This window comes from Salvelinus namaycush, chromosome 1 (assembly GCF_016432855.1).
Source record: "Salvelinus namaycush isolate Seneca chromosome 1, SaNama_1.0, whole genome shotgun sequence".
Taxonomy (NCBI): Eukaryota; Metazoa; Chordata; class Actinopteri; order Salmoniformes; family Salmonidae; genus Salvelinus; species Salvelinus namaycush.
Window position 1 is genome coordinate 59,865,209 of NC_052307.1, and position 23,945 is coordinate 59,889,153.

Consider the following 23,945-nt stretch of genomic DNA (forward strand, 5'->3'; position numbering starts at 1 on the left):
TCAAACTCTTCTCACCGGGGTACCCGGGCCAGATAAACGAACCACCTCATTGACGCCTCTGGCTCAAGCGGTCCTCTGTCATCCGGGTATCTGCATCGAGAGAGTGTGGGTGAGGAGGCGGGAAATGGCGTCTGGGTGCACATCGCAGTATCAGCTACTAGACGGTTCATAAAAACAGCAAAGCAGAGAGGAAACAAGAAGAAAAGAAGAAGAAGCAGCTGCTGTCCGCACCGTGGCAGCCAGCAGTGCTTGATCAGTCAACTCGTTTTCGAGATACTGTGGAGTACTGTAAAGTAAGTAGGGATTATTTCAAGCGTCTTTCAGCATGTGTGAGTGACGTACAAATAAATATTTTCCTTTCTCGCCCCCAAGGCATGGACAACAGCAATCTAACGTACAGTAGCTAGCCAGCCAACTTGACCCTCTGTCTTGCTAAAATCTCGGCCTCCTGGTTTGCTAACATGTAACCATTTTGCTGCGGAAAATTACTCAATGGTTTTGTACATTTTGGTTTGATTTCTTGTACATTTACAACAGTCTTGATTAACTTGCCTAAAACAGCTAATTGACTAGATCCATGTTGCCAAGCTAGGTAGCTAACCAGCTAGCAAAGTTTAGGTAGTGCTAGCTAATTAAGTTTTGCTAATCTTAGTTAACGTTAGCAACTAGCTAGTTAGTCAAATTTGTCTTTGGACAGAAGGGGCTAAAATATTGCTTGTCCAGCCTCTCGCAACCTAAGTTTAATTTCGTTAGCTAGATGTTCTAACAGCTAACCGTATAGCTAAACCGCTAACATTTCTCAGTTGAAAATGGACAGTGAGAAATGGCAGGTACAGTAGCTAGTTATCTAGGTACTGTGTTTTTTGCGAGTTAGCCGTCACGGCTAGCTAACGTGGACTAACCTCGCGCGCTGTTTTCGAACGATGTTTGTTACTTGTTAGCAGCTTGCGAACTCGCGTGATGTTTAGCTAGTTAGTTACTATTGGTGTCCTGCTTTTACGGCCTTCTACCTGGACACGAGTGGTCGGTAGCAAGCTTTAATTTCCCGCCCACTGTGTATACAAGCCTGGTTAGGGCTGCCCGTCCATTGACATAGAACAAGTTAGTTGGTAATTAGCTCTGGACCAAGTGCGAAAGCTTTCCATGTTTTCTTTTGAATTGCAACCAGCATTGGCCCATTACACGAAGGAGTGTTGGGGGTCCCTGTAGAAACATTTTGAACAGTGACAATTCGATTAACTTGCCAGAAGACTGTCTAGTTCGCTAACTAGCTATTTCAATGAAGTGTGCGTGGTGTTCCCACTTTGCACTCATTTTGATTGACCATCTCCTCATCAACCAATACCTTCCACATGTTATGGAACGATGCACCGCCACCACCAAACAATTAGTATTGAGGGCGAATGAATGGGCTGCTGCAGTCACTATGGGAACTCTTTCTAGAGCCCACAATTTAAGTCCAGGTAGCAGAAAATATACTACGGACATGACAAAGCATGTATTTGTACTGTTCTAATTATGTTGTAACCAGTTTATAATAACAATAAAGCACTTCGGGGTTTGTGGTACATGGCCAATATACCACTGCTAAGGGCTGTATCCAGGCACTCCGTGTTGCGTCGTGCTTAAGAACAGTCCATAGCTATGGTATATTGGACATATACCACACCCTCTCGTCTTACTGTGTAAAACGTTTTAAGGATCTGACATTTTTTTTCACATTTTTGAGGGGTGGCAGGCACAGCAAGGGTTCAAAATGTAGAACCTAAATTGATTTGATCAAACAAAACTATGCTACGTTTTATTTTTGGGACCCTCAGGATGACAAATCAGAGCAGGATAACTTAATGTAAGTATATTATTTACCTTCAGAGGTGAATGTATCAAACAGTTGCCATGATACATTTTTTGTTGTTGTGCACTCTCCTCAAACAAAACAATTCCCCCCCCCACTGTAATAGCTACTGTAAATTGGACAGTGCTGTTAGATTAACAAGAATTTAAGCTTTCTGCCCATATAAGGCATGTTTGTTCTGGGAAATGTTCTTGTTACTTGCAACATCATGCTAATCACATTAGCGCACGTTAGCTCAAACGTCCTGGGAGGTTAAATATACATGGGTTTTAACTCTAAAATATCTTTGTTAGTTTACAGTTCATGCTCCCCGCATATAAGGAAAGCCCCCATTGCAAGATCGACTTTTCTATGATTCACTTGGTGGGGGAACCTATTGCCTGTAACCTACTGTACATGGTGGGGGAACATATTTCCTGTCGCCTACTGTACATGGTGGAGGAACATATTTCCTGTAGCCTACTGTAAATGGTGAGCTGTAAGTGGCACTTCCACTTTTTTAATATGGAAAATGGTTGAGGAATTTTCTATAATATTCACACCATATTGACACAATTCTTTTATAGAACAAAAATGTAAATTCATCAGCTATGTGGAAATATGTATTTGTGTGTACATTATAAAGCAAGTGAATACTCTCCTCCCCGGTTTTAGCTTGCAGTCTACAGTAGATGGCTAGGTTTAGGATATTTACTAGCCCACACCAGTGACAAACGTAGCTATGTTATTGACGTACACAAGCAAAATCGAGATCACTTATTTTACTTGCTAGAAATGGCCACATTCATTCAGATATGAAGGAAGAGGATGGCTACAGCTGAAGTTGGAAGTTTACATACACCTTAGCCAAATACAGTTATACTCAGTTTTTCACAATTCCTGACATTTAATCCTAGTAAAAAAATCCATGTCTTAGGTCAGTTTGGATCACCATTTTTATTTTAAGAATGTGATATGTCAGAATTTGCTGGTTTCTTTTGATTTTCCCATGATGTCAAGCGAAGAGGCACTGAGTTTGAAGGTAGGCCTTGAAATACATCCACAGGTACACCTCCAAGTGACTCAAATGATGTCAATTAGCCTATCAAAAGCTTCTAAAGCCATGACATAATTTTCTGGAATTTTCCAAGATGTTTAAAGGCACAGTCAACTTAGTGTATGTAAACTTCTGACCCACTGGAATTGTGATACAGTGAAATAATCTCTGTAAACAATTGTTGGAAAAATTACTTGTCATGCACAAAGTAGTTGTCCTAACCGACTTGCCAAAACTATAGTTTGTTAACAAGAAATTTGTGGAATGGTTGAAAAATTAGTTTTAATGACTCCAATCTGAATGTATGTAAACTTCCGACTTCAACTGTAGCTATAGCAAGCAAATGTTATCAGCTGCTTCTTCAACAAGAAGTAACTGACAATGTTGATCCTAAGATAAAATAAAAGTTCTTATTAAGCAAAATCTCCCATCGGCCCTTCCAAAGAAAACAACATGGGCTTCTCTGAAATACGATCAGATCCATCGGCCGACTTAAATTCATTTCACTGTCCAGGCTGTATAGAAAACTCCCCTGGAGTTACACATTGTCCGAATTACTGTAACGCTCAGCCCCAACAAACATCTTAAACTTGCTCTATATAGTAAGTGAACTCCTTTTTCCCGTTGGCTTGTACCTATAGTATGACAGCGCCAGCAGTTAGCTACCAACTGCTGGCAGACGTGTTGGTTAGTTTTCAGAGTTATTTAGATGGAAGACGTGAGCTAAATCCGTTATAGCTAGATAATGTTAGCATAACTCTTTCACTTACCTGGTTGACCTCACTGAAGCCCATGATTGGGCTCGGCTGGTGCTGCTGGCTGTTTTGAGATGCTTTAAAGCCACATTGATGGTAGGGACACCATCCACTTAAATAGCAGCCAACTGTTGTCACTATTGATATCATATGCCGGCTTATGATTTGTTGAAGTTAACAGAAAAGGTGTTGGTCCTTTTCTGTGATGGCAGCCTCCCGAAATCAACATCCGCCATTCCAAAATATAGATGGAAGCCTTCTACAATTTCTCATCTAACCAATCATATATAGATTATACCAAGTGGTCTTTGTATAATGTGTGTTTTAATAGTGCTTACAACCCAAATGTTTTGCCCCAGTTCAATTGATTTCAACGTGTAATCGATATGAGTGATTAACAAAGTGTTGCGTATACACTTCAATGGCAAAAATGTAGCTGGCTGTCTTCAACAAATTGTCTTCTACCAGTGATATACACATTATTCCCAGATTCTGTGTGAGTGATTTGTTGCTACTTGTCAAATCAACAGGGTTTTTAGTGCATATGCAATTCGTAAGGTGCTCATTTAATAAAATTAATTTCTTGTCAACAAGAAGCAGCCACGGCATCATTTTCATACTATGTTTCAGGAATATAAATGGAACTTTCAACATTAATTTCCAGTAGTATTCTACTTAATCAGGTAAAAACTGAGTCCAAAAACGTGCTGTGGGTTATTTATTTTGGCTATGTATCCAAGTGGTTCCCAACCTTTTTCGGTTACTGTACCACCAACTGAATTTTGCTCTGCCCGGAGTATGTGCATTTACCAGTAGGCTCATGGTCTCATGAGTCTTCTCAAGTACTCCCTGTGGATAGGCCAAGTACCTCCAGGGGTCCTATTAACCCTAGTTGGGAACCACTGATATAGCCTACCAGAAATCGTGATGACACCTTTGCTTGCCTACAATTAGCTTTTGTTTATATGTCTTTTGGGAGTAAAGTGGAGTGTTGGTGGTTAATCCAAACTGAAAATTGATATTCAGTTTGGATACCAGGCCAACTCAAGATTGGTCTTGATGCAAACAATTTAACTGAACCTTTCATGCACTCCTTCGAAAAAGTATTAATTTGGTCATACACTGGGGCAGGGCTATTCAACTGGCCGTTTATCAATTTAGAATGGCCCTTTGATAAATTCTGAACCTTCATATATTAAAAAAAAAAAAAATCCATAAAATTTGATTTTTAGTGCCAGAAGGAGCCCTCGTTCAATATTCTCTAATGGGAGAGATGTTTTCCTGTAGTCCTGCCCATTAAGTGCTGTCAATTAATATCATCCAACATACCAGTTACAGCCAATCCGAGCTGCTAACGGGTGCCCGCCCGCCTATCGGCTCTTTCGCCACAGATGAGATCACTACACCAGAGCGTGCTTTGTGCTTAACTCAGTCCACGGTGTTTAACTCACAGCTATCATAAACTTTATCCGATCAACAGCCTAGCCTGCAACACCGCTTGTTTTGTGGTCTGCTGGACATCATTATCTACTTTTACGTATTGTTTGGTGGCTATGCAAGGGTAATAATCCTCTCTCGCAGCCTATGAGAGCTTAGGGACGAGATGGTTGCTTTTTTTCAGTGATTGTCGCCACGAGAAAGCCAACAAATATCTAGCAAATGCTTGAGGTGCTCGTATGACGTTTTGTTTTTGTGACATCTTCAATCAATTGAATTGACATTAATTTGGGACTACAGGGGAGGTATAAAACTATTTATTTTCAAAATGTTTTCAAATTTTCTCCTGATTTTTAAGCTCAAACAAAACCTTCCATTTCCCTACGCTGCACAACTATATTCGGTCAACAGTACAGATCACTCCCGTGATGTCAAGAGTTTTTAGATAAACTGAACGCAAACTCATAAAAATACCCACAGAGGTGGTGCAGTTTATAGGCACCCGTTCTCTACTGATGAGGTGGGAGAGAGACTGCTCCGCAAAAGCTAGTCAAATGAGATATGTTTCTGTGTAAAAACAAAAGTAGACAGAGAACTATGAATGAAAATGGGACAGAATTTGATGCTGATCAACTGAGATATACCATGCATAAAAGGTTTCCTATGTGTAAATAAAAACAAGATGAAGCGATGCATGTAGAAATTAATTAATGTGATGCAGGTGTGTTAAGTTCAAATGTGTTCCATTATGTAAAACCATTTGATGCACTGAATTGGGCTTGTCTTAAAGCACTCAAAATGAACTTCTAGTGACATTTAATTTTAATGAAAGTGCTTTATAAGATTATAATATAAATAACCCTGTTCAAATCTGGCCCCTGTAAGAATTTAGTTGAGTAACCCTGCAGTAGGGTAAACTGAGCCACGATAAAATGAGGTAATACTCTGTTAGATTTTTAACAACTTGCATTGTTGTCACACCGCTGAGCTATGTGTGCATGAGGCCATTTCAATGGTTCTCACACCGCTTCAAACATAATTTTTTTTGTATTGTTTTAGAACTCACTTGTGTGTATGTGCAAATAGCTAGCATCTAGCTACTATACATGTCATTTTCTTTGTAGCGTGTGTAACAGCTGGTTGTAATTTCAGAAATATGGGGGCAGTGAAAATGGATAGTCTACTATATTTTTCTGAAATATAGCTTTATCCGCAACCTTACTTGATTTGATGTGTGTTATATATCCATAGATTCCCTTTTTTGTTTAAATAAAGAAAGAGAAAAAAGGAAATCCTCTTCCCCAGTATAGTGTTTCTGTTGCTGCTGGCTGCATCCTTGGTTTGTTGGAAGCTGTGAATGAGTCATGCTTTGAGATGGTAAAAAATAGGCATGCTGTGACTAGAGTGTGTGTGTGTGATTCGTGTTCATTGGCTCTTACATACATGCTGAGTTCTGCATCAAAATTGAGGCGTGCCGTATCTGCTGGCTCCTTGGATGGTTTAGCCCGGGGATGTCAAACTCAATCAGCACATGGGCCATATTGGGGGAAAAACTACATTCGCGGGCCAGACCTAGCCTATTGTTTGTTTTTATAAAAAACGTGCGTACAACTGCAACCCACTTATGCACATAGGATGCTGTATATAAAAATGTTACATATTAAATCATATTTGTCCAGCCTTTGCTGCTATGCTTGCAGATGAGCAAAATATGCTGCGACTGTAGTCAAAGTATTTAATAACAAAAATGTAACTCGGTTAGGCTACTGCTCAAATGTTGTCATAGGCCTACGTTTCTCCTTTGCAATGTGTTTTATGGAAAGGTTTAGCTTTTCGGTTATTAATTGTTACGCTTTAAAAATCGAAGCCAGACTGCAAAAATGTTTGTGGCCTAGGAGGACATTGCTGCGCGCTGTAACAGGACACACGAAAGCAGAGCAATTCACGTTGAATTCACAGATGCAAGTGTAATTTCATAAAGCAGAGGACTCAACTGTTGCCTAATTTATACTCGCATGTGTGCCCTATTGTCCTTCAGTAGTCATTTATACCTGCGTGTGAATCCATTTCTTAAATTTATTACAACAAATGACATTTTCTGTAGGATACTGCAATAGTCAGTTGGAACGGAAACTTGGCATGGACATTAAGCCGTTGTTTCACATCACTAATGACACTGACCAAATCTACCGGACTGAAAGTTTAAAAGGTTACAACACCTTTTAAACTTTTGGTCCGGTAGATTTGGTCAGTGCCATTAGTGATGTGATACAGCATGCAGGCGTGTGTGTGGCAATGCACTGCTGTTTAGCGTGCAGTATGTTGGCAGTGCTTTCTGTGACTTGTAGTGCAGCGCATCATGGGCAGTATGGAAGCGGGCCAAAATGAATAGACATCACAAATCAGTGCGCCTTCTGGTTAGAAATGCTTCACTGGCTGGTTTTGGTCCGCGGGCCTTGTTTGATGCCTGGCTTAGCCTAATGGAGAGCTAGGTCGTTCCTTCATTCATAAATCATCTTATTTAATGGCTATATTATTGTCTAGGCATAAGACATTTTTTAGTCTCTGGATTTGAAGCTATTTTTAATCTCTGACTTGTGGCTAACCTTTGCTCCCCTCTCCATTGCGGCATTGCGTTGCTCATGGGTCTTGCAGTCATTACAAGGACACTAATGCTGTCATATTACATCAATAGTACCACATAACATCCCCGTCATGCTAGTTCAACATCACCGTGACGAAGCAATAGCTGTTAAGACTCTAGTGTTCATTTGGAAATAATCCTCCCTGTGGCATGTATTAAATAAGTCTGGCTACTTGTCTTGTATCTATGGACATGTTGTAGGCACATACGTTCCCCGAATCCCCACCCTGTAATCAGCTGCTAATTTCATTTGGGTATTAAAATAAATTGTCCTTCACACGTTTTGACAAGGGATGGAAACTTTACATTAGTGACTGAAAAAGGGATGGTGTGTTCACATTCCAAGGTTCATCTCAGAAGTAAATGGACTTTATTATATTAGGATCTGTTGAGAAAGTGTGTTCACTGTTTAGGCCAGGCGCCATGGTAATGTAATGCAGATGTAGTGAAGCAGTGGGTTTCTCTGCAGTGCAATGGGAGTGGTGGATAGAGAGGGATGTGTGTGACCACTGTCTGGCATGGTGCCTGATAGGTCCTGGACATGTCATGATTTTGTGACTCAAAATGTGCCAAAATTCTACCAAGATCCAGCAAAAAAATACCATATGCATTTCAGGTAAAATAACCCACTGTTTATCTCCCAGGACAGCAACCTAGCTAAATGTCCATGAATGTTTCATGCGTGTTTCGACCTGTCCCCAAATTTAATATAGTTTGTTTTGATATTGAACCCGTCTGGTGTTGATGGACAAAATCAACATGCGAACGTGCGGAGCTAGTTTGGTCAGCATGTGAAAGTAAGCACGGGGGTGGGAGGGTGTGCTCCTTGAGAGAAGAGCGCTGTGGTTACTTACAGTAAGTCATTTTCCCTATGCATGTTTTTGTTCGTTAATGGAAACAATAGGTCCATCTTATCTCTAATGTCCTCAGATACTTTTTGTGATCAATTTGTCCCATCAGTTGGTCAGTTGTTAGATAAACACATTCACTGAAGTAGTCTTGAGTACTCAATGGTCGTGTGATCGGTCTTTGGCTCACTGAGGCAGCGATGATGTACTGTGATGCAGAGGAAATGGTGTCTTGAATGCAACCAGATGTTGGCGGCAACAGCAGCACTTTTTCTGCTGGTGTTTTTTGTTCACTGAGGGTTTTCAAATCACCAGCTTGTCCACTCCTTTTTAGCTGTTAGGCTGTATATCATGTGACTGTATGAAGAGGGCGAAAATCAGGTCTTACACTAACAAACTGTTTTTTCCCTCTCTTCCTACCCAATCTCCCCCCATGTGTCTGCTTTTGCCCATCAACCCACTTTGCCCTGTCTGTCCTCCAGTCTTACATGTGGCTCTTAAAACAATGAGGCTGAGAATGCGGAAGGCATCTCAGCAGTCGAGCCCTGCCCATGCGCCCCGCACATCCCGGACCAAGCGGAGGCATTCAGAAGTGGAGGAGTGCACGCCGACAGGTGGCGGGAGAGGCCTGCTGTCCACCATTAAGAAATTAATCAGAGGCAATGCTGTGAAGGTAAGCTGTCTCTTATCTGTCTCTGAAATGGCATCCTATTCCCTATATAGTACACTACTTTTGACCAGAGCCCTATGAGATTTGGTCAAAAGTAGTGCACTATATAGTGAATAGGGTGCCATCTCTGGGATGGATTTGAGTGTCTGCGCCTAAGTAACATTTCCCCTTCCAACGTTCTACAGCTGTTTGATCACTAAAGTTACATGTCCCTAGTTTAACATTTTAGCAATGTGTTATGTAAGCAGCACCTTTTTACACCCCCCTCAACTAGACCTTTATTTTGCCCCTATCCAGATTTAAGAAGTAAAGTCTGTTTTAGTACCCAGTGTCATGTTTCCCTAGAAATGCATGGTGGAATGCAGCTGCTTGTCTTCGAACTCTAGCAGTGTTCCAATTTTAGCAGTGGCTCTAGAGATTGTAGAAGGATGGTAGGTAGTGGGGCTGCACAATTTGGGAAAAAATCTTAATATAAATTTTTTGGGGGCCAGATATTGCAATTGTGATTTTGGGTAAAAACGTGGTAATTCCATCAAACATGTTTAAAACACGTGTCCGGGTAGAAAACATCACTTCTAAAATGAGATGAGTTAATACATACTGTGCTAACTGAATACAAAAACCAAATTAAGCTAATGTTTTCCAGCATTGTTATACATAGGTTTGTTAATATGTAGGTGTAGTAATCCTAATTTAACATGATCATCAAATATAGCAGGGTTCTTAACTGGCGAGTCGGATTTGGCTTGCAGGTTTCGTTTGAGCCCCATAAAATTACAATTTTCATTGTTGAACATAGACTAAAAATACCAGGAAATCAGCTCCAAGTGATTTTAATTTAGGACATATTTTTCCCAAGTATTCCCACCCATAATAGAGATGTGATCATATACAAATGTAAACAAAGTTTGAAATTGTTTTAGTCAAATATTATATTTTTTGAGCTTCTTATGGTTAATTTGCAGTCTACAAATTATTTGTAATTATGTTCTTGCCCCCTGACCATCCACTCAAGAAAAAATCGCCCTGTGGCTGAATCTAGTTGATGATCCTTGAAATATAGTGTGCTTTAAGCGTAGCATGTTGTTCATTTAACCTCACTAGGGTATGTGGGACGGTAGCGTCCCACCTCGTCAACAGCCAGTGAAACTGCAGGGTGCCAAATTCAAAACAACAGAAATCCCATAATTTCAATTCCTCAAACATACAAGTATTTTACACCATTTTAAAGATACACTTGTTGTAAATCCAGCCACAGTGTCCGATTTCACAAAGGTTTTACGACGAAAGCACACCAAACGATTATGTTAGGTCAGAGCCAAGTCACAGAAAAAGACAGCCGATTTTCCAGCCAAAGAGAGGAGTAACAAAAAGCAGAAATCGAGATAAAATTAATCACTAACCTTTGATGATCTTCATCAGATGACACTCATAGGACTTCATGTTACACAATACATGTATGTTTTGTTCGGTAAAGTTCATATTTATATCCAAAAATCTGAGTTTAGGCGGGACGCTGTCTCGCTTGGCCAAAGGCCAGAGAAAATGCAGAGCGCCAAATTCAAATAAATTACTATAAAAATCACTTTCATTAAATCACACATGAAAGATACCAAATTAAGGCTACACTGGTTGTGAATCCAGCCAACATGTCAGAATTCAAATAGGCTTTTCGGCGAAAGCAAACGATGCTATTATCTGAGGATAGCACCATAGTAAACAAAGCGAGAGAAGCATATTTCAACCCTGCAGGCGTGACACAAAACGCAGAAATAAAAAATATAATTCTTGCCTTTGACGAGCTTCTGTTGTTGGCACTCCAATATGTCCCATAAACATCACAAATGGTCCTTTTGTTCGATTTAATTCCGTCGATATATATATCCAAAATGTCCATTTTATTTGGTGCGTTTGATCCAGAAAAACACCGGTTCCATCTTGTGAAACGTGACTACAAAATATCTCAAAGGTTACCTCTAAACTTTGCCAAAACATTTCAAACTACTTTTGTAATACACCTTTAGGTATTTTTTAACATAAATAATCGATAAAATTGAAGACGGGATGATCTGTGTTCAATACAGGATTAAAACAAACTGTAGCTAGCTTTCTGGTCACGCGCCTCTAACAAACAGGACACTTCGAGTGACCCTCGTTCAAGATGGCCGTACTTCTTCATTACACAAAGGAATAACCTCAACCAATTTCTAAAGACTGTTGACATCCAGTGGAAGCGGTAGGAACTGCAAGAAGGTCCCTTAGAAATCTCGATTCCCAATGAAAATCCATTGACCTCAACAACAAAAAAATCGGAATGGTTTGTCCTCGGTGTTTCGCCTGCTAAATAAGTTCTGTTATACTCCCAGACATGATTCAAACAGTTTTAGAAACTTCAGTCTTTTCTATCCAAATCTACTAATAATATTTATCTCTTCTGGGGATGAGTAGCTGGCAGTTTAATTTTAGCATGCTTTTCATCCATAATTACGAATGCTGCCCCCTACCCTAGAGAATTTAAGAACAAATTCTTATTTTCAATGACTGCCTTGTTCAGGGGCAAAACGACAGACTTTTACCTTGTCAGCTCGGGGATTCGATCTAGCAGCCTTTCGGTTACTGGCCCAATGCTCTAACCTATATATACCTGCCGCTATATCATATTGTTTTGACTATCACAATATTATTTTTGCTCTAGTTGGCTGTACTTGCACCGAAACTCCAGTATTTCCCTTCATAGCTTGTTCGCCATCTTTTTAAATAGGGAGCCCATTTGTCTTTTTTCAGCACTTTTATTTCTGTGACTGCTCAACTCATTTTCTCATGGCTCTATTATCCATCTGCAGCATACATTTGGTAAGCATTATGTTTGGAACATTAAATCGCAATAAGATCAGTGTCGATCGCAATACATATCGTATCGGCACCTAAGAGTGATAATATCGCATTGTGAGGTCCCTGTCAATTCCCATCCCTGTGTTGTACTAGACCAGTGGTTCCCAAACTTTTTATAGGCCTGTACCCCTTCAAACATTCAACCTCCAGCTGCGTAACCCCTCTAGCACCAGGGTCAGCGCACTCTCAAATTTTGCCATCATTGTTAGCCTGCCATACACACACTATAGATTTATTAAACATAAGAATGAGTGTGAGTTTGTCACAATCCGGCTCGTGGGACGTGACAAAGAGCTCTTTTAGGACCAGGGAGCAAATAATAATAAACAATTTTGCTCTTTATTTAAAAATCTTATATATAAAACCTTATTTGTTCTTTGAGAATGGTGAATAACTTACCACAGGTTAATGAGAAGGGTGTGTTTGAAAGGATGCACAGAACTCTGCAATGTTGGGTTGTATTGGAGATATTCTCAGTCTTAAATCATTTTCCACACACAGTCTGTGCCTGTATTTAGTTTTCATGCTAGTGAGGGCCGAGAATCCACTCACATAGGTACGTGGTTGCGAAGGGCATCAGTGTCTTAACCTTTTATGGCTGCCATCCCGCTACCGGGATGATATGACAACAGCCAGTGAAAGTGCAGGGCGCCAAATTCAAAAAGGAGAAATCTCATAATTAAAATTCCTCAAACATAGATGTGTCTTATATCATTTTAAAGGTAATCTTGTTGTTAATCCCACCAAAGTGTCCGATTTCAAATATGCTTTTCAGCGAAAGCACTACAAACGATTATGTTAGGTCACCACAAAACCACAATAAGCACAGCCATTTTTTCCAGCAAAATATAGCTTTCACAAAAACCAGAAATAGAGAATTAATCACTAACCTTTGATTATCTTCATCAGATGACACTCATAGTACTTCATGTTACACAATACATGCATGTTTTGTTTGATAAAGTTCATATTTATATAAAAAATCTGAGTTTACACTGGCGCGTTAGATTCACTAGTTGAAAAAACATCAAGTGATTTTGCATAGCCACATCGTTTCAACAGAAATACTCATCGTAGATGATAATACAAGTTATACACATGGAATTATAGATATACCTCTCCTTAATGCAACCGCTGTGTCAGATTTCAAAAAAACTTTACGAAAAAATAAACCATGCCATAATCTGAGACGGAGCTCAGAACAATAGCCAAATTAGCCGCCATGTTGGACTCAACAGAAACCAGAAAATACATGATAAATGTTTCCTTTGATGAATTCATCAGAATGCAGTCCTAGGAATCCCAGGTCCACAATAAATGCTTGATTTGTTCGATAATGTCTGTTATTTATGTCCAATTAGCTACTTTGGACATGTTTACCAAACGCCCCACCCAAAGCGCGTCCACTACCATCCACTATAACGTGACGAAATGTCCAAAAGTTCTGTTACAGTCAGTAGAAACATGTCAAACGATGTACTGAATCAACCTTTAGAATGTTGTTAACATACATCTTGAATAACGTTCCAACCGGAGAATTTCATCGACTTCAGTTGACCGAAGGAACAGAGCTGCCTATCACGTGAACGCGCGTGTTCAATGCGTGATCACCTCCTGGCAGTGGTCACTAATTCCTGTCTCCTTCGGCCCCCCTTCACATTAGTCATCAGACAAAGTTCCATTGACTGTTGACATCTAGTGGAAGCCGTAGGAAGTGAAAACTCATCAATATCTCGCTGTGATTTCAATGGGACCTTGGTTGAAAATTTGGCACCCCCAGAAAAATTATAAACAGGAAGTGGAACTTCTCAGGTTTTTGCCTGCCATGTGAGTTCTGTTATACTCAGACATAATTCAAACAGTTTTAGAAACTTCAGAGTGTTTTCTATCCAATACTAATAATAATATGCATATATTAGCAACTGGGACTGAGGAGCAGGCCGTTTAATATGGGCACCTCTGTGCACCTTTCATCCAAGCTACTCAATACTGCCCCTTCAGCCATAAGAAGTTAACAGTGTGATTTGCCAAGGCAGGATACTCTGAGCGCAGCCCAATCCAAAAATCTGGCAGTGGCTTCTGATTAAATTAAAATTTTCACAGAACCGCTTGTTGCAATTTCGATGAGACTCTTGTTCAGATATCGGTAAGTGGACTGGAGTTAGCATGAAAGGGATAATGAATCCAGTTGTTTGTGTTGTCCGTTTTGGGAAAGTACCTGCGTAATTGCGCACCCAGCTCACTCGGGTGCTATATCACATTTGGCATTGTCTGTAAGCTTGAGTTCATTTGAGCATAAAAAATTATACAATGATGGAAAGACCTGTGTGTTTTCCTTGTTAGTGCAGACAGAGAAGAGCTCCAACTTCTTAATCAAAGCCTCAATTTTGTCCCGCACATTGAATATAGTTGCGGAGAGTCCCTGTAATCCCAGATTCAGATCATTCAGGTGAGGAAAAAACATCACCCAAATATATAGCCCCCTGTTTGAAAATGTGAAGAGAATTTTAATTTTGTATTTTTTTTAATCGCATTTTTATTTGCCGTTCCCCTGACGCATTGCACCCATTTTGGGATACCTGTATTAGACCAAAGACAGGCCTATGTTGTAGTCGCGTAATAATCATGTGAGCTCTGTTTCAACTTGTCCTTTAATTTTGTTATACAGCGTTGGGATGGTGACTTGAGTGACGTAGTCTTGTATCCTGTCCAGCTTGTTTATCCTCTTTAAGCTTTGCTGACTGTAAATGTGAAACATGTCTTTGGCTGGGTGATAGCCTCTGGGTGATGTCTGTGGGATGTTTTTTTGTAGGGCGTTACACTTGTCAATTCCTGTTTAACGTAGGAGTCTAGCTGAGGGGCTTTGCAGCTGTTGGGAGCTTTTTTTATTTATTTTTTATTTTACATTCATTTTTATTCAAGAGCACATAAAGAACATGTACCATACATACACAACTTATCTTTGCTGTCTTTACTAAGGAGTGTAATTACTGTCGGGTGGGTTTTTCTTCACCATGCAATCGTCGTGAAGTAGGGGATGGTTCTTCTTCAAATGACTGAATGCTTTTGTTGTGTTGCCTCTTGTTGTCGCCACAACTCTGAGGCACTTTTTGCACAACACATTTGGTTGACTTTGGTTTGCCTGTACTACAAGTCCTTTGTCCATCCAACCAGATACGAGTCAGAATTCCTTGGGCCTTCTGCTAGTGGGTTTATTCAAAATTAAATGTTGGGAATACTGTAAGAGATTTTGAAAGATTTTGGGGGGTTTATTCTACAGTTAAATGCTCCTCCCATCAGTTCTGATATGAGAGTTGTGTTTCTACCTCAGGTAGAGCAGGAGAAACCAGCAAAGAAGACACGGCTCACCTGTGACGTCGACGACAACCTGATCTCTTCCACACCACAAGGTGGCGATGCCCCCAGGAGGACAATCTCCAGGGTCAACGGGGGTGAGTTTGGAAAGGGATTGGATGATTAATTGAAAGATGGGAACAAAACCTTATCCTATTCAGTAATCATACCTTGCACACCAACAGGCCTTTTATAGGAGTTTGCATGTCTTGATAAAGCGACGTATCATGTTGTCCTTACCTGCTCCTCACCCTAAACCACAGAAGCGACAAACCATGACACGAACCATGACACGAGTAGTAAGCCTGTGAAGCCCAATGGGAAGCTGGAGGAGGCGGCAGAGACTTTGACCAGTCCGCCTAGAACCACACTCCTGGGAACCATCTTCTCTCCAGTCTTCAACTTCTTCTCACCAGCAAATAAAAATGGTAATACCCCAAAATGATGCTAGGTCGAAGAGTGCCAAGTACTCTGCAGAAACTTGACTTAAAATATGTTAGATTATCCTAAATTGTTCCATGTTTGTCTCTACTCCCTGCACTGGTAAATGGCCTACTATATTACCTCGGTCTTCATTCTACCTTGTACGACGCTCATTTGTTATGTTGTAATTTTTACATTGTGGTCAAATCTAACTTCCCTGCAGAACTACGGTAATAAGTAGTATAAATATAATATAGTAATCTAATGTACTTTTCAGCCACGTCAGGTTCGGACTCCCCAGACCAGGCGTTGGAGGCTGAGGAGATCGTCAAGCAGCTGGACATGGAGACTGTGGAGGAGACCCCCACCTGCACTGCCACCTCCACAGAGGAAGTGTGTACAACTATGCCCCTTTACCCCAGCGACATGCTGCCACCATTGCGGGCTCCACATCCTCCAGAAGTGCCTGTCGAGGAAGAGGAGGTCGTCACAGACATGCCTGCTCTCACAGGTAGCTGGAGATAAAGAAATGTCTTGGTATAGAGTCCATGTTATTATGGACAAGGATCATTCTCACTTCACTCTCTCCTTCCCATTTCTCTTGGTCTCCTCCTTCCTATCATCTCAGCCCCAGGCGCCACTCCAGAAGGAGGCTATGTGGTGGCACAGCCCACAGCCCCTGCAGAGGGGACATACGAGGAGGACTGGGAGGTCTTTGATCCGTAAGTACAAATCTGCTCCCTCTCAGCAAAATATTCCAGTCTTAGTTAAGGCCAGAATATTGATGTTTAGAATACATTTTTATCTTGTGAATACAAAAAAGGAAAATATACTAAACAAAAACATGAACTCTATATTCAATATTTTCACAAAGAGTTACAGTTCATATAAGGAAATAAGTCAATCGAAATCAGTGCATTAGGCACTAACCTATGGATATCACATGACTGGGAATACAGACATGCAACTGTTGGTCACAGATGCCCAAAAAAAAGTAGGGGCGTTGATCACGATTTGCCTCATGCGCAACACATCTACCTTGCATAGAGTTGATCAGGCTGTTTGTGGCCTGTGGAATGTTGTCCCACTCCTCTTCAGTGACTGTGCGAAGTTACTGGATGTTGGCGGGAACTGGAACATGCTGTCATGCGTGTCAATCCAGAGCATCCTTAACATGCTCAATGGGTGAGGAAGCAGGCCATGGAAGAACGGGGTCTTAGCTTCCAAGAGTTGTGTACAGATCCTTGCGACATGGGGCTGTGAATTATGCTGAAACATGAGGTAATGGCAGCGGATGAATGGCACGACAAAGGGCCTCAGGAACTTGTCCCGGTATCTACAGTGCATTCGGAAAGTATTCAGACCCCTTCACCTTTTCCACATTTTGTTACTTTACAGCCTGATTGTAAAATGGGTTAAACAAAACATTTTCCTCATCAATCTACACATATACCCCATTTAATGACAAAGCAAAAACAGGTGTTTAGATATTTTTGCAAATTTATTAAAAACAACATACCTTATTTACATAAGTATTCAGACAATTTGCTATGAACTGAAAATTGAGCTCCGGTGCGTCCTGTTTCCATTGACCATCCTTGATGTTTCTACAACTTGATTGGAGTCTACCTGATTGTGCATGAGCAAAAACCAAGCCATGACGTCAAAGGAATTGTCCATAGCGCTCCGGGACAGTATTGTGTTGAGGCACAGATCTGGGGCAGGGTAGCAAAAAATGTCTATAGCATTGAAGTTCCCCAAGAACACAGTGGCCTCCATCATTCTTAAATGGAAGAAGTTTGGAACCACCAAGACTCTTCCTAGCGCTGTCCGCCCTGGCAAACTGAGCAATTGGGGGAGAATAGCCTTGGTCAGGGAGGTGGCCAAGACCCCAATGATCACTCTGACAGAGCTCCAGAGTTCCTCTGTGGCGATGGTTGTAATTCTGGAAGGTTCTCCAATCTCTGCAGCACTCCACCAATCAGGCCTTCATCATAGAGTGACCAGACGGAAGCCACTCTTCGGTAAAAGGCACATGACATCCCACTTGGAGTTTGACAAAAGGCACCTAAAGGATTCTGACCATTCGAAACAAGATTCTCTGGTCTGATGAAACCAAGATTGAACTCTTTGGCCAAGCGTCACGTCTGGAGGAAACCTGGCACCATCCCTACGTTGTAGCATGGTGGTGGCAACATTCTGTGGGGATGCTTTTCAGCGGCAGGGACTGGGAGACTAGGCAGGATAGATGAACAGAGCACAGTACAGAGAGATCCTTGATGAAAACCTGCTCCAGAGCGCTCAGGACTTCAGACTGGGATGAAGGTTCACCTACCAACAGGACAACGACCCTAAGCACACAGTCAAGACAGCGCAGGAGTGACTACAGGAGGAGTCTCTGAATGTCCTTGAGTGGCCCAGCCAGAGCCCAGACTTGAACCCGATAGAACATCTCTGGAGAGACCTGAAAATAGCTGTGCAGCGACACTCCCCATCCAACCTGACAAAGCTTGAGGATCTGCAGAGAAGAATGGGAGAAACTCCCCAAATACAGGTGTGCCAAGCTTGTAGCGTCATACCCAAGAAGACCCAAAGCTGTAATCGCTGCCAAAGGTGTTTCAACAAAGTACTGAGTAAAGGGTCTGAATACTTACTCATGTAAACGTGATAATGTAATCCATTTTAGAATAAGGCTGTAACGTAATGCGGGAAAGTCAAGGGGTCTGAATACTTTCCAAATGCAGGCTGTATCACATCCGGCCGTGATTGGGAGTCCCATAGGGAGGCACACAATTGGCTCAGCGGTTGGCCGGGGTTGCCGTCATTGTAAATAAGAATTTGTTCTTAACTGACTTTGTTTTTAAATTACTTAACTGCCTAGTAAAATAAAGTGCATTCAAATTCCCGTTAATAAAATGCATTTGTGTGTTGTCCTTAGTAAACAATGTCAGCAAACCGCTTGCCCACACAACGCCATACACGTGGTCTGCTGTTGAGGCCGGTTGGACGTACTGCCAAATTCTCTAAAACGATGTTGGAGGCAGTTTATGGTAGAGAAATGAACATGAAATTATCTAGCAACAGCTCTAGTAGCATTCCTGCAGTAGCATGCCAACTTTTGCCCCTTTTCTTCCTCCCCAATTTCATGATATCCAATTGGTAGTTAGTCTTGACTCATCACTGCAACGAGTACGGACTCGGGAGAGGCGAAGGTCGAGATCCGTGCGTCCTCCTAAACCCAGCCAAGCCACACTGCTTCTTGACACAATGCCCGCTTAACCCGCACCAATGTGTCGGAGGAAACACCATACACCCGGCGACCGTGTCAGCCACAGGAGTCGCTAGAGCGTGCCGGCCAAACCCTCCGATAACCCGGATGATGCTGGGCCAATTGGGTCTCCCGGTCGCGTTCGGCTGAGACAGAGCCTGGACTTGAACCAGGATCTCTAGTGGCACAGCTAGCACTGTGATGCAGTGCCTTAGACCACTGCGCTACTCGGGAGGCCCAAAACTGCACATTTTATTGTCCCCAGCACAAGGGGCACCTGTAATGATCATGCTGCTTAAAATTGCCGCACCTGTCAGGTGGATGGATTATCTTGACAAAGAAGAAATGCTCACTAACAAGGATGTGAACAAATTTGTGCACAACTTGAGTATTAAGCTTTTTGTGATCATGGGACATTTCTGCAATCTTTTATTTCAGCTCATGAAACACGGGACCAACACTTTACATGTTGCGTTTATATTTTTGTTCAGTCTCGTTTCATATATATTTTTTCCCTCCTGATTTCATTAAGTCCTGTATTTAACTTTGAACGATTTGATTTTGTCCAGGTATTTCTTCATCAAGCATGTACCTCCACTGACAGAGGAACAGCTGACCAGGAAGCCTGCTCTCCCACTAAAGACCCGCAGTACACCAGAGTTCTCCCTAGTCCTCGACCTGGTGAGCGATTAACATGGTGCACTTCAATCCGACATCTGCATAGGCCGTGCAGTTTTTACAGTGATACGGCCTCTAGATGTCAGGGCATTCATACTTCTTGCGCTTCCCGGAGCAGCTCAGAGCTTTTGAGTATTGCTTTTGTAAAGGAAGTGAGTTTGTTTATACAGGACGGACCGCCCCCACCTGCCGTCAACCAATCATGTCAATGCGAAGCTATACGGAGCCCTCCGCATTGTTACAAAATTTGGGAGGCTCAATTTGGCCTCTGCATGTCTCCGGAGGCACCGCAATCACACCCTCCGTATGGAGCCTACTACCACATTTTAGGATCAAGCATAAATAGGCTTTTACTGTAAATGGTACATCCACTTAAAGGGCATTGTTATGGTGGTTTGCAACTTACAACTATTTTTGTGATTCCTACCAGGATGAGACATTGGTGCACTGTAGCTTGAATGAGCTGGACGATGCAGCACTTACCTTCCCGGTCCTGTTTCAAGATGTAATTTACCAGGTATACAGAAGTCCTTGATCTGACATTGAGGTGTTTCTATTTTAAATGGGAAATAATTAAGCATTTTACTTTTCCACCAGAGGGTGCTAAAGCTGTCCTTTTGTAGACCGCCACAGGTGAAAGTGGGCGACACAGAATCTGTTTCTAGGAGAAACGGAGGCCTCTGAATACTTTGTACAAATAACTGATACTTTGCTTGTCTGCAGGTGTATGTGCGTTTAAGGCCGTTCTTCAGAGAGTTCCTGGAGCGCATGTCTCAAATCTATGAGGTAAACTGGGCTTCCTTTTCTCCTATTTAATTGTAACAGTTTATGGAACGAGTACGGTTACTTGCATTAAGCTACTCTATAGTGAGAAACGTATTCAGTTGTCGTCTTTTCCTCGTTAGATCATTCTCTTCACTGCCTCTAAGAAGGTTTATGCAGACAAGTTGCTCAACATCTTGGATCCCAAGAAACAGTTGGTTAGGTAAGTTAAATGTTTATTTCTCATGTTTCTTTCTACCCCTTAATTTAGATGCATTGGAAGTATCAGCTGTGTTTTTGTAATAAAATACCACGCCTTAACTTTGACATGCATTTATAGTGCTCTCTGTTTGGATGAGGTTGCTGTGTATGTTGATTGTGGTTTTGGGACTGGGCAATGGGGAACGTGCTGCTTCCATGTGCTGTTCAGTTGTCAACATTGTGGTTTGACTGAATTATTCATAAACAGACCTGTAGACTTAACAATTGATTTATTTTCCTCCTCTCCACTAATCCTAGACACAGGTTATTTCGTGAGCATTGTGTCTGTGTACAAGGGAACTACATCAAGGACCTGAACATCCTTGGAAGAGACCTGTCCAAGACTGTCATCATTGACAATTCACCTCAAGCCTTTGCATATCAGGTGAGCCTTTCAGCCCCAAGTGACGTATGTAACCCCACCTAGCACAGCGTAATTAAGCCTACTGTTAGCTTTTTAAATTATATTCACAAATTTTATATATGCTATTGTATACCTTCCTATATCCCTACAGCTTTCCAATGGGATTCCCATTGAGAGCTGGTTCATGGACAAAAATGACAACGAACTCCTGAAGCTTGTCCCGTTCTTGGAGAAGCTTGTTGAGCTGGTACATACAAGCTACATTTGACATCTTTTACTCATGATTGGATAGTAATATTTTGTTTATTTCTAAGCCATACATGCTTGAGCTGTCATTGACATGTGCTTTGCAATGCCCCCAACATTCATTTTTAGTAGCCTGCTACCAATGTCTTTTACAAAATGAAATGGTCAGTCACTGACAGAGAAATCATCTCTTTAAATCATTGGTTTAGGTTCATATCACTGTGGTATTAATATAGTCTGTCTCCTGTGCTCCAGAACGAGGATGTGAGGCCACATGTTCGAGAACGGTTTCGTCTGCACGAGCTTCTTCCCCCAGACTGATCCCTGGAATAGACGGACAGAAGAAATAACGAATGATTGAATAAACCAACACAGACATGTAAAAAGCCCTCTTTTGGATTGTAACATTGCCATTACTGTTGAAGGTTTCACTTTTTTTCTATTTTTACCCCACAGTTTTTTTGCATCGATAACAACAAAGTGCAAAGTCTCAATTTTTTTCACAGCAACATCTGGTTAAAAAATAATTTATAAAGCCACATGTTTAGATCACATTACTGTGGGCAAGATCAAGAAGGCTCCTCCTTTTGACTGGCTTTTTTTCAGTAGCAGTTTCTTTCTCCTTGCTGCCTATCGGAGGGGCCAAGGTGCTGTCTGTCTGGTTGGACTGAATGTGTTAGCTGACAGAGAAGAGGATTATTCTTGCTCCCTTTGGTGCTTTCATGGGACTGTTGACAGTGACACTCATTGGCTTTAGACCAATTTTTAACAGGAATGGCCAGTAAAGTGTGTATGGGTACATAGCCCATCTTTTTCTTTCCATCTTGGGATTTTATAAACGTTTTACCAGTAGCCTATAGGATCTCATTATGCATTCCTCTTGCTGAATTAATTTTTTTGTTGTTGTAGACACTCATTGTAACCGCAATGTGTTCTTTTACCCCATTTCACAATGTTGTATTGTTTGCTTTTTTTCTGGCTATGTTTTATGTAGGTGTTCTCCCAGGCTGTTGATTGGAAAATAATATTGATGATGATATGGTAGGATATCCCCATGATATGTCAAATCAAATTGAACGAATTCAGAACTTCCTGTATAATGTGTACTTCTGTTTAAACAATAGTTGGCTTTGTTTGAATTAATAGGACACTTTGCCAAAAAATCTATCAATTAGTATAACTTTCAAGAAATTTGCATCAATGGACAGTTCATTGTTTGTGACTAAATGTCCCCCACTTCTCAAGTGACGTGTTACTGACTTTTTATTTTATAGTAACATTTTTATTTGTCATTCATATATTTCAATGTATTTTTACTCAACCAAGGTTTTATTTTTATGGATATGTCTAGTATTGAATTATAACTAATGTAGATTGGCTCTGTCAGCATCTCACCCCTGTCTGTTACTGGGGGCATATGGATGGTCCTGAAACAGCCCAATGTGTAGCACCACCAGCATATAAACAGCAAGCCTCATCACTGTGGTATAAACCCAACCTGCCTCTAGTAGTTTTTTTTGTTTTAGGAATTGGTTTTATTATCTGGCTTTAAAGCCTTTCTTTTAAATGCAGTAGAAAGAAGCATCGTTATTGGAGGACCTTTTGTTATGAATGTCTGACTGTCTCTGCCCAGGAGAGTTGTAGAAAAATATACCATGATGCATTGTCAGATATTGTACCTAATACTTATGTTATTTTATGTGGACTAACCAGATCCCAGATCATAGACACTTTATTGATGACAGATAGCGTAAGACAAAATTACACCCAAAACGGTTACCCTTCCATGTCCATTTGGCCCTTTTGTTGATATTATGGACTTTTACATTAGCTGGTCATGTATATGGTGCCATACAAATCTCCTTCCTAACATGATCAAACGTCGCCACCCATGTCATTTAAAAAAAATCTCGTTGGAAGTGTTTATAAGTCGGAGACAATCAAGCCTCTAAGATCAAAACACTCAAATCGGAAAGGAAATTCTGGTCCGTTTGTTAGTTGCGCAGTTTTTTTTTTTTTGTTCTAAATTGAATTGTGTCCTGCGAACAAAGTTGTTAGGTGACTCCAACTGCCCTGTCCCAGCTAATCATGCATGTCATCTTGCCAAACATCTGAAAGACTGAGGGTAAAAACTCTGTAGAATACCAGTCCTTTTAGCCTACTCTCTCATTGCCTTTCTGGAAATCATCGCCCTATAAAACTGAACTGACCTAGTGTAATTCGTCTATTACAGGGCACATTGTTTTTTGGCGACGTTCAATATTTCCAGACTATGAATGTAATTATTTTTCCACACTTGATCCCAAAATGTGGGGGGAAAATGAACAAATCAAAAGTCCATGATCCAAAGGATCTATCAACTTGTTAGATTTTCTCTGCTTTGAACGGTGCACAATGAGTAACATTTTTTTCACCATTATAGAAAATATATATAAATAATGAACACCCTATT

The 23,945-nt window shown here is 41.1% G+C and overlaps 1 protein-coding gene across 2 annotated transcripts; it reads left to right on the forward strand.

The window, feature by feature from the left end:
* The first annotated feature begins 112 nt into the window (after positions 1–112).
* LOC120046458 (CTD small phosphatase-like protein 2-B) lies at positions 113–22,990 on the forward strand. 2 transcript variants are annotated; one of them, XM_038991718.1, is made up of 13 exons: positions 113–293; positions 9,058–9,248; positions 15,469–15,589; positions 15,755–15,919; positions 16,192–16,425; positions 16,543–16,636; positions 19,752–19,863; positions 20,291–20,377; positions 20,584–20,646; positions 20,766–20,845; positions 21,142–21,268; positions 21,399–21,494; positions 21,749–22,990. In XM_038991718.1, the coding sequence occupies exons 2-13, from the start codon at positions 9,081–9,083 to the stop codon at positions 21,812–21,814; spliced, it is 1,413 nt and encodes a 470-aa protein (XP_038847646.1). In that variant the 5' UTR covers positions 113–293; positions 9,058–9,080; the 3' UTR covers positions 21,815–22,990. The 2 variants fall into 2 exon arrangements, with proteins under 2 accessions (XP_038847646.1, XP_038847654.1); XM_038991726.1 differs by lacking the exon at positions 21,399–21,494.
* Positions 22,991–23,945: the final 955 nt, after the last annotated feature.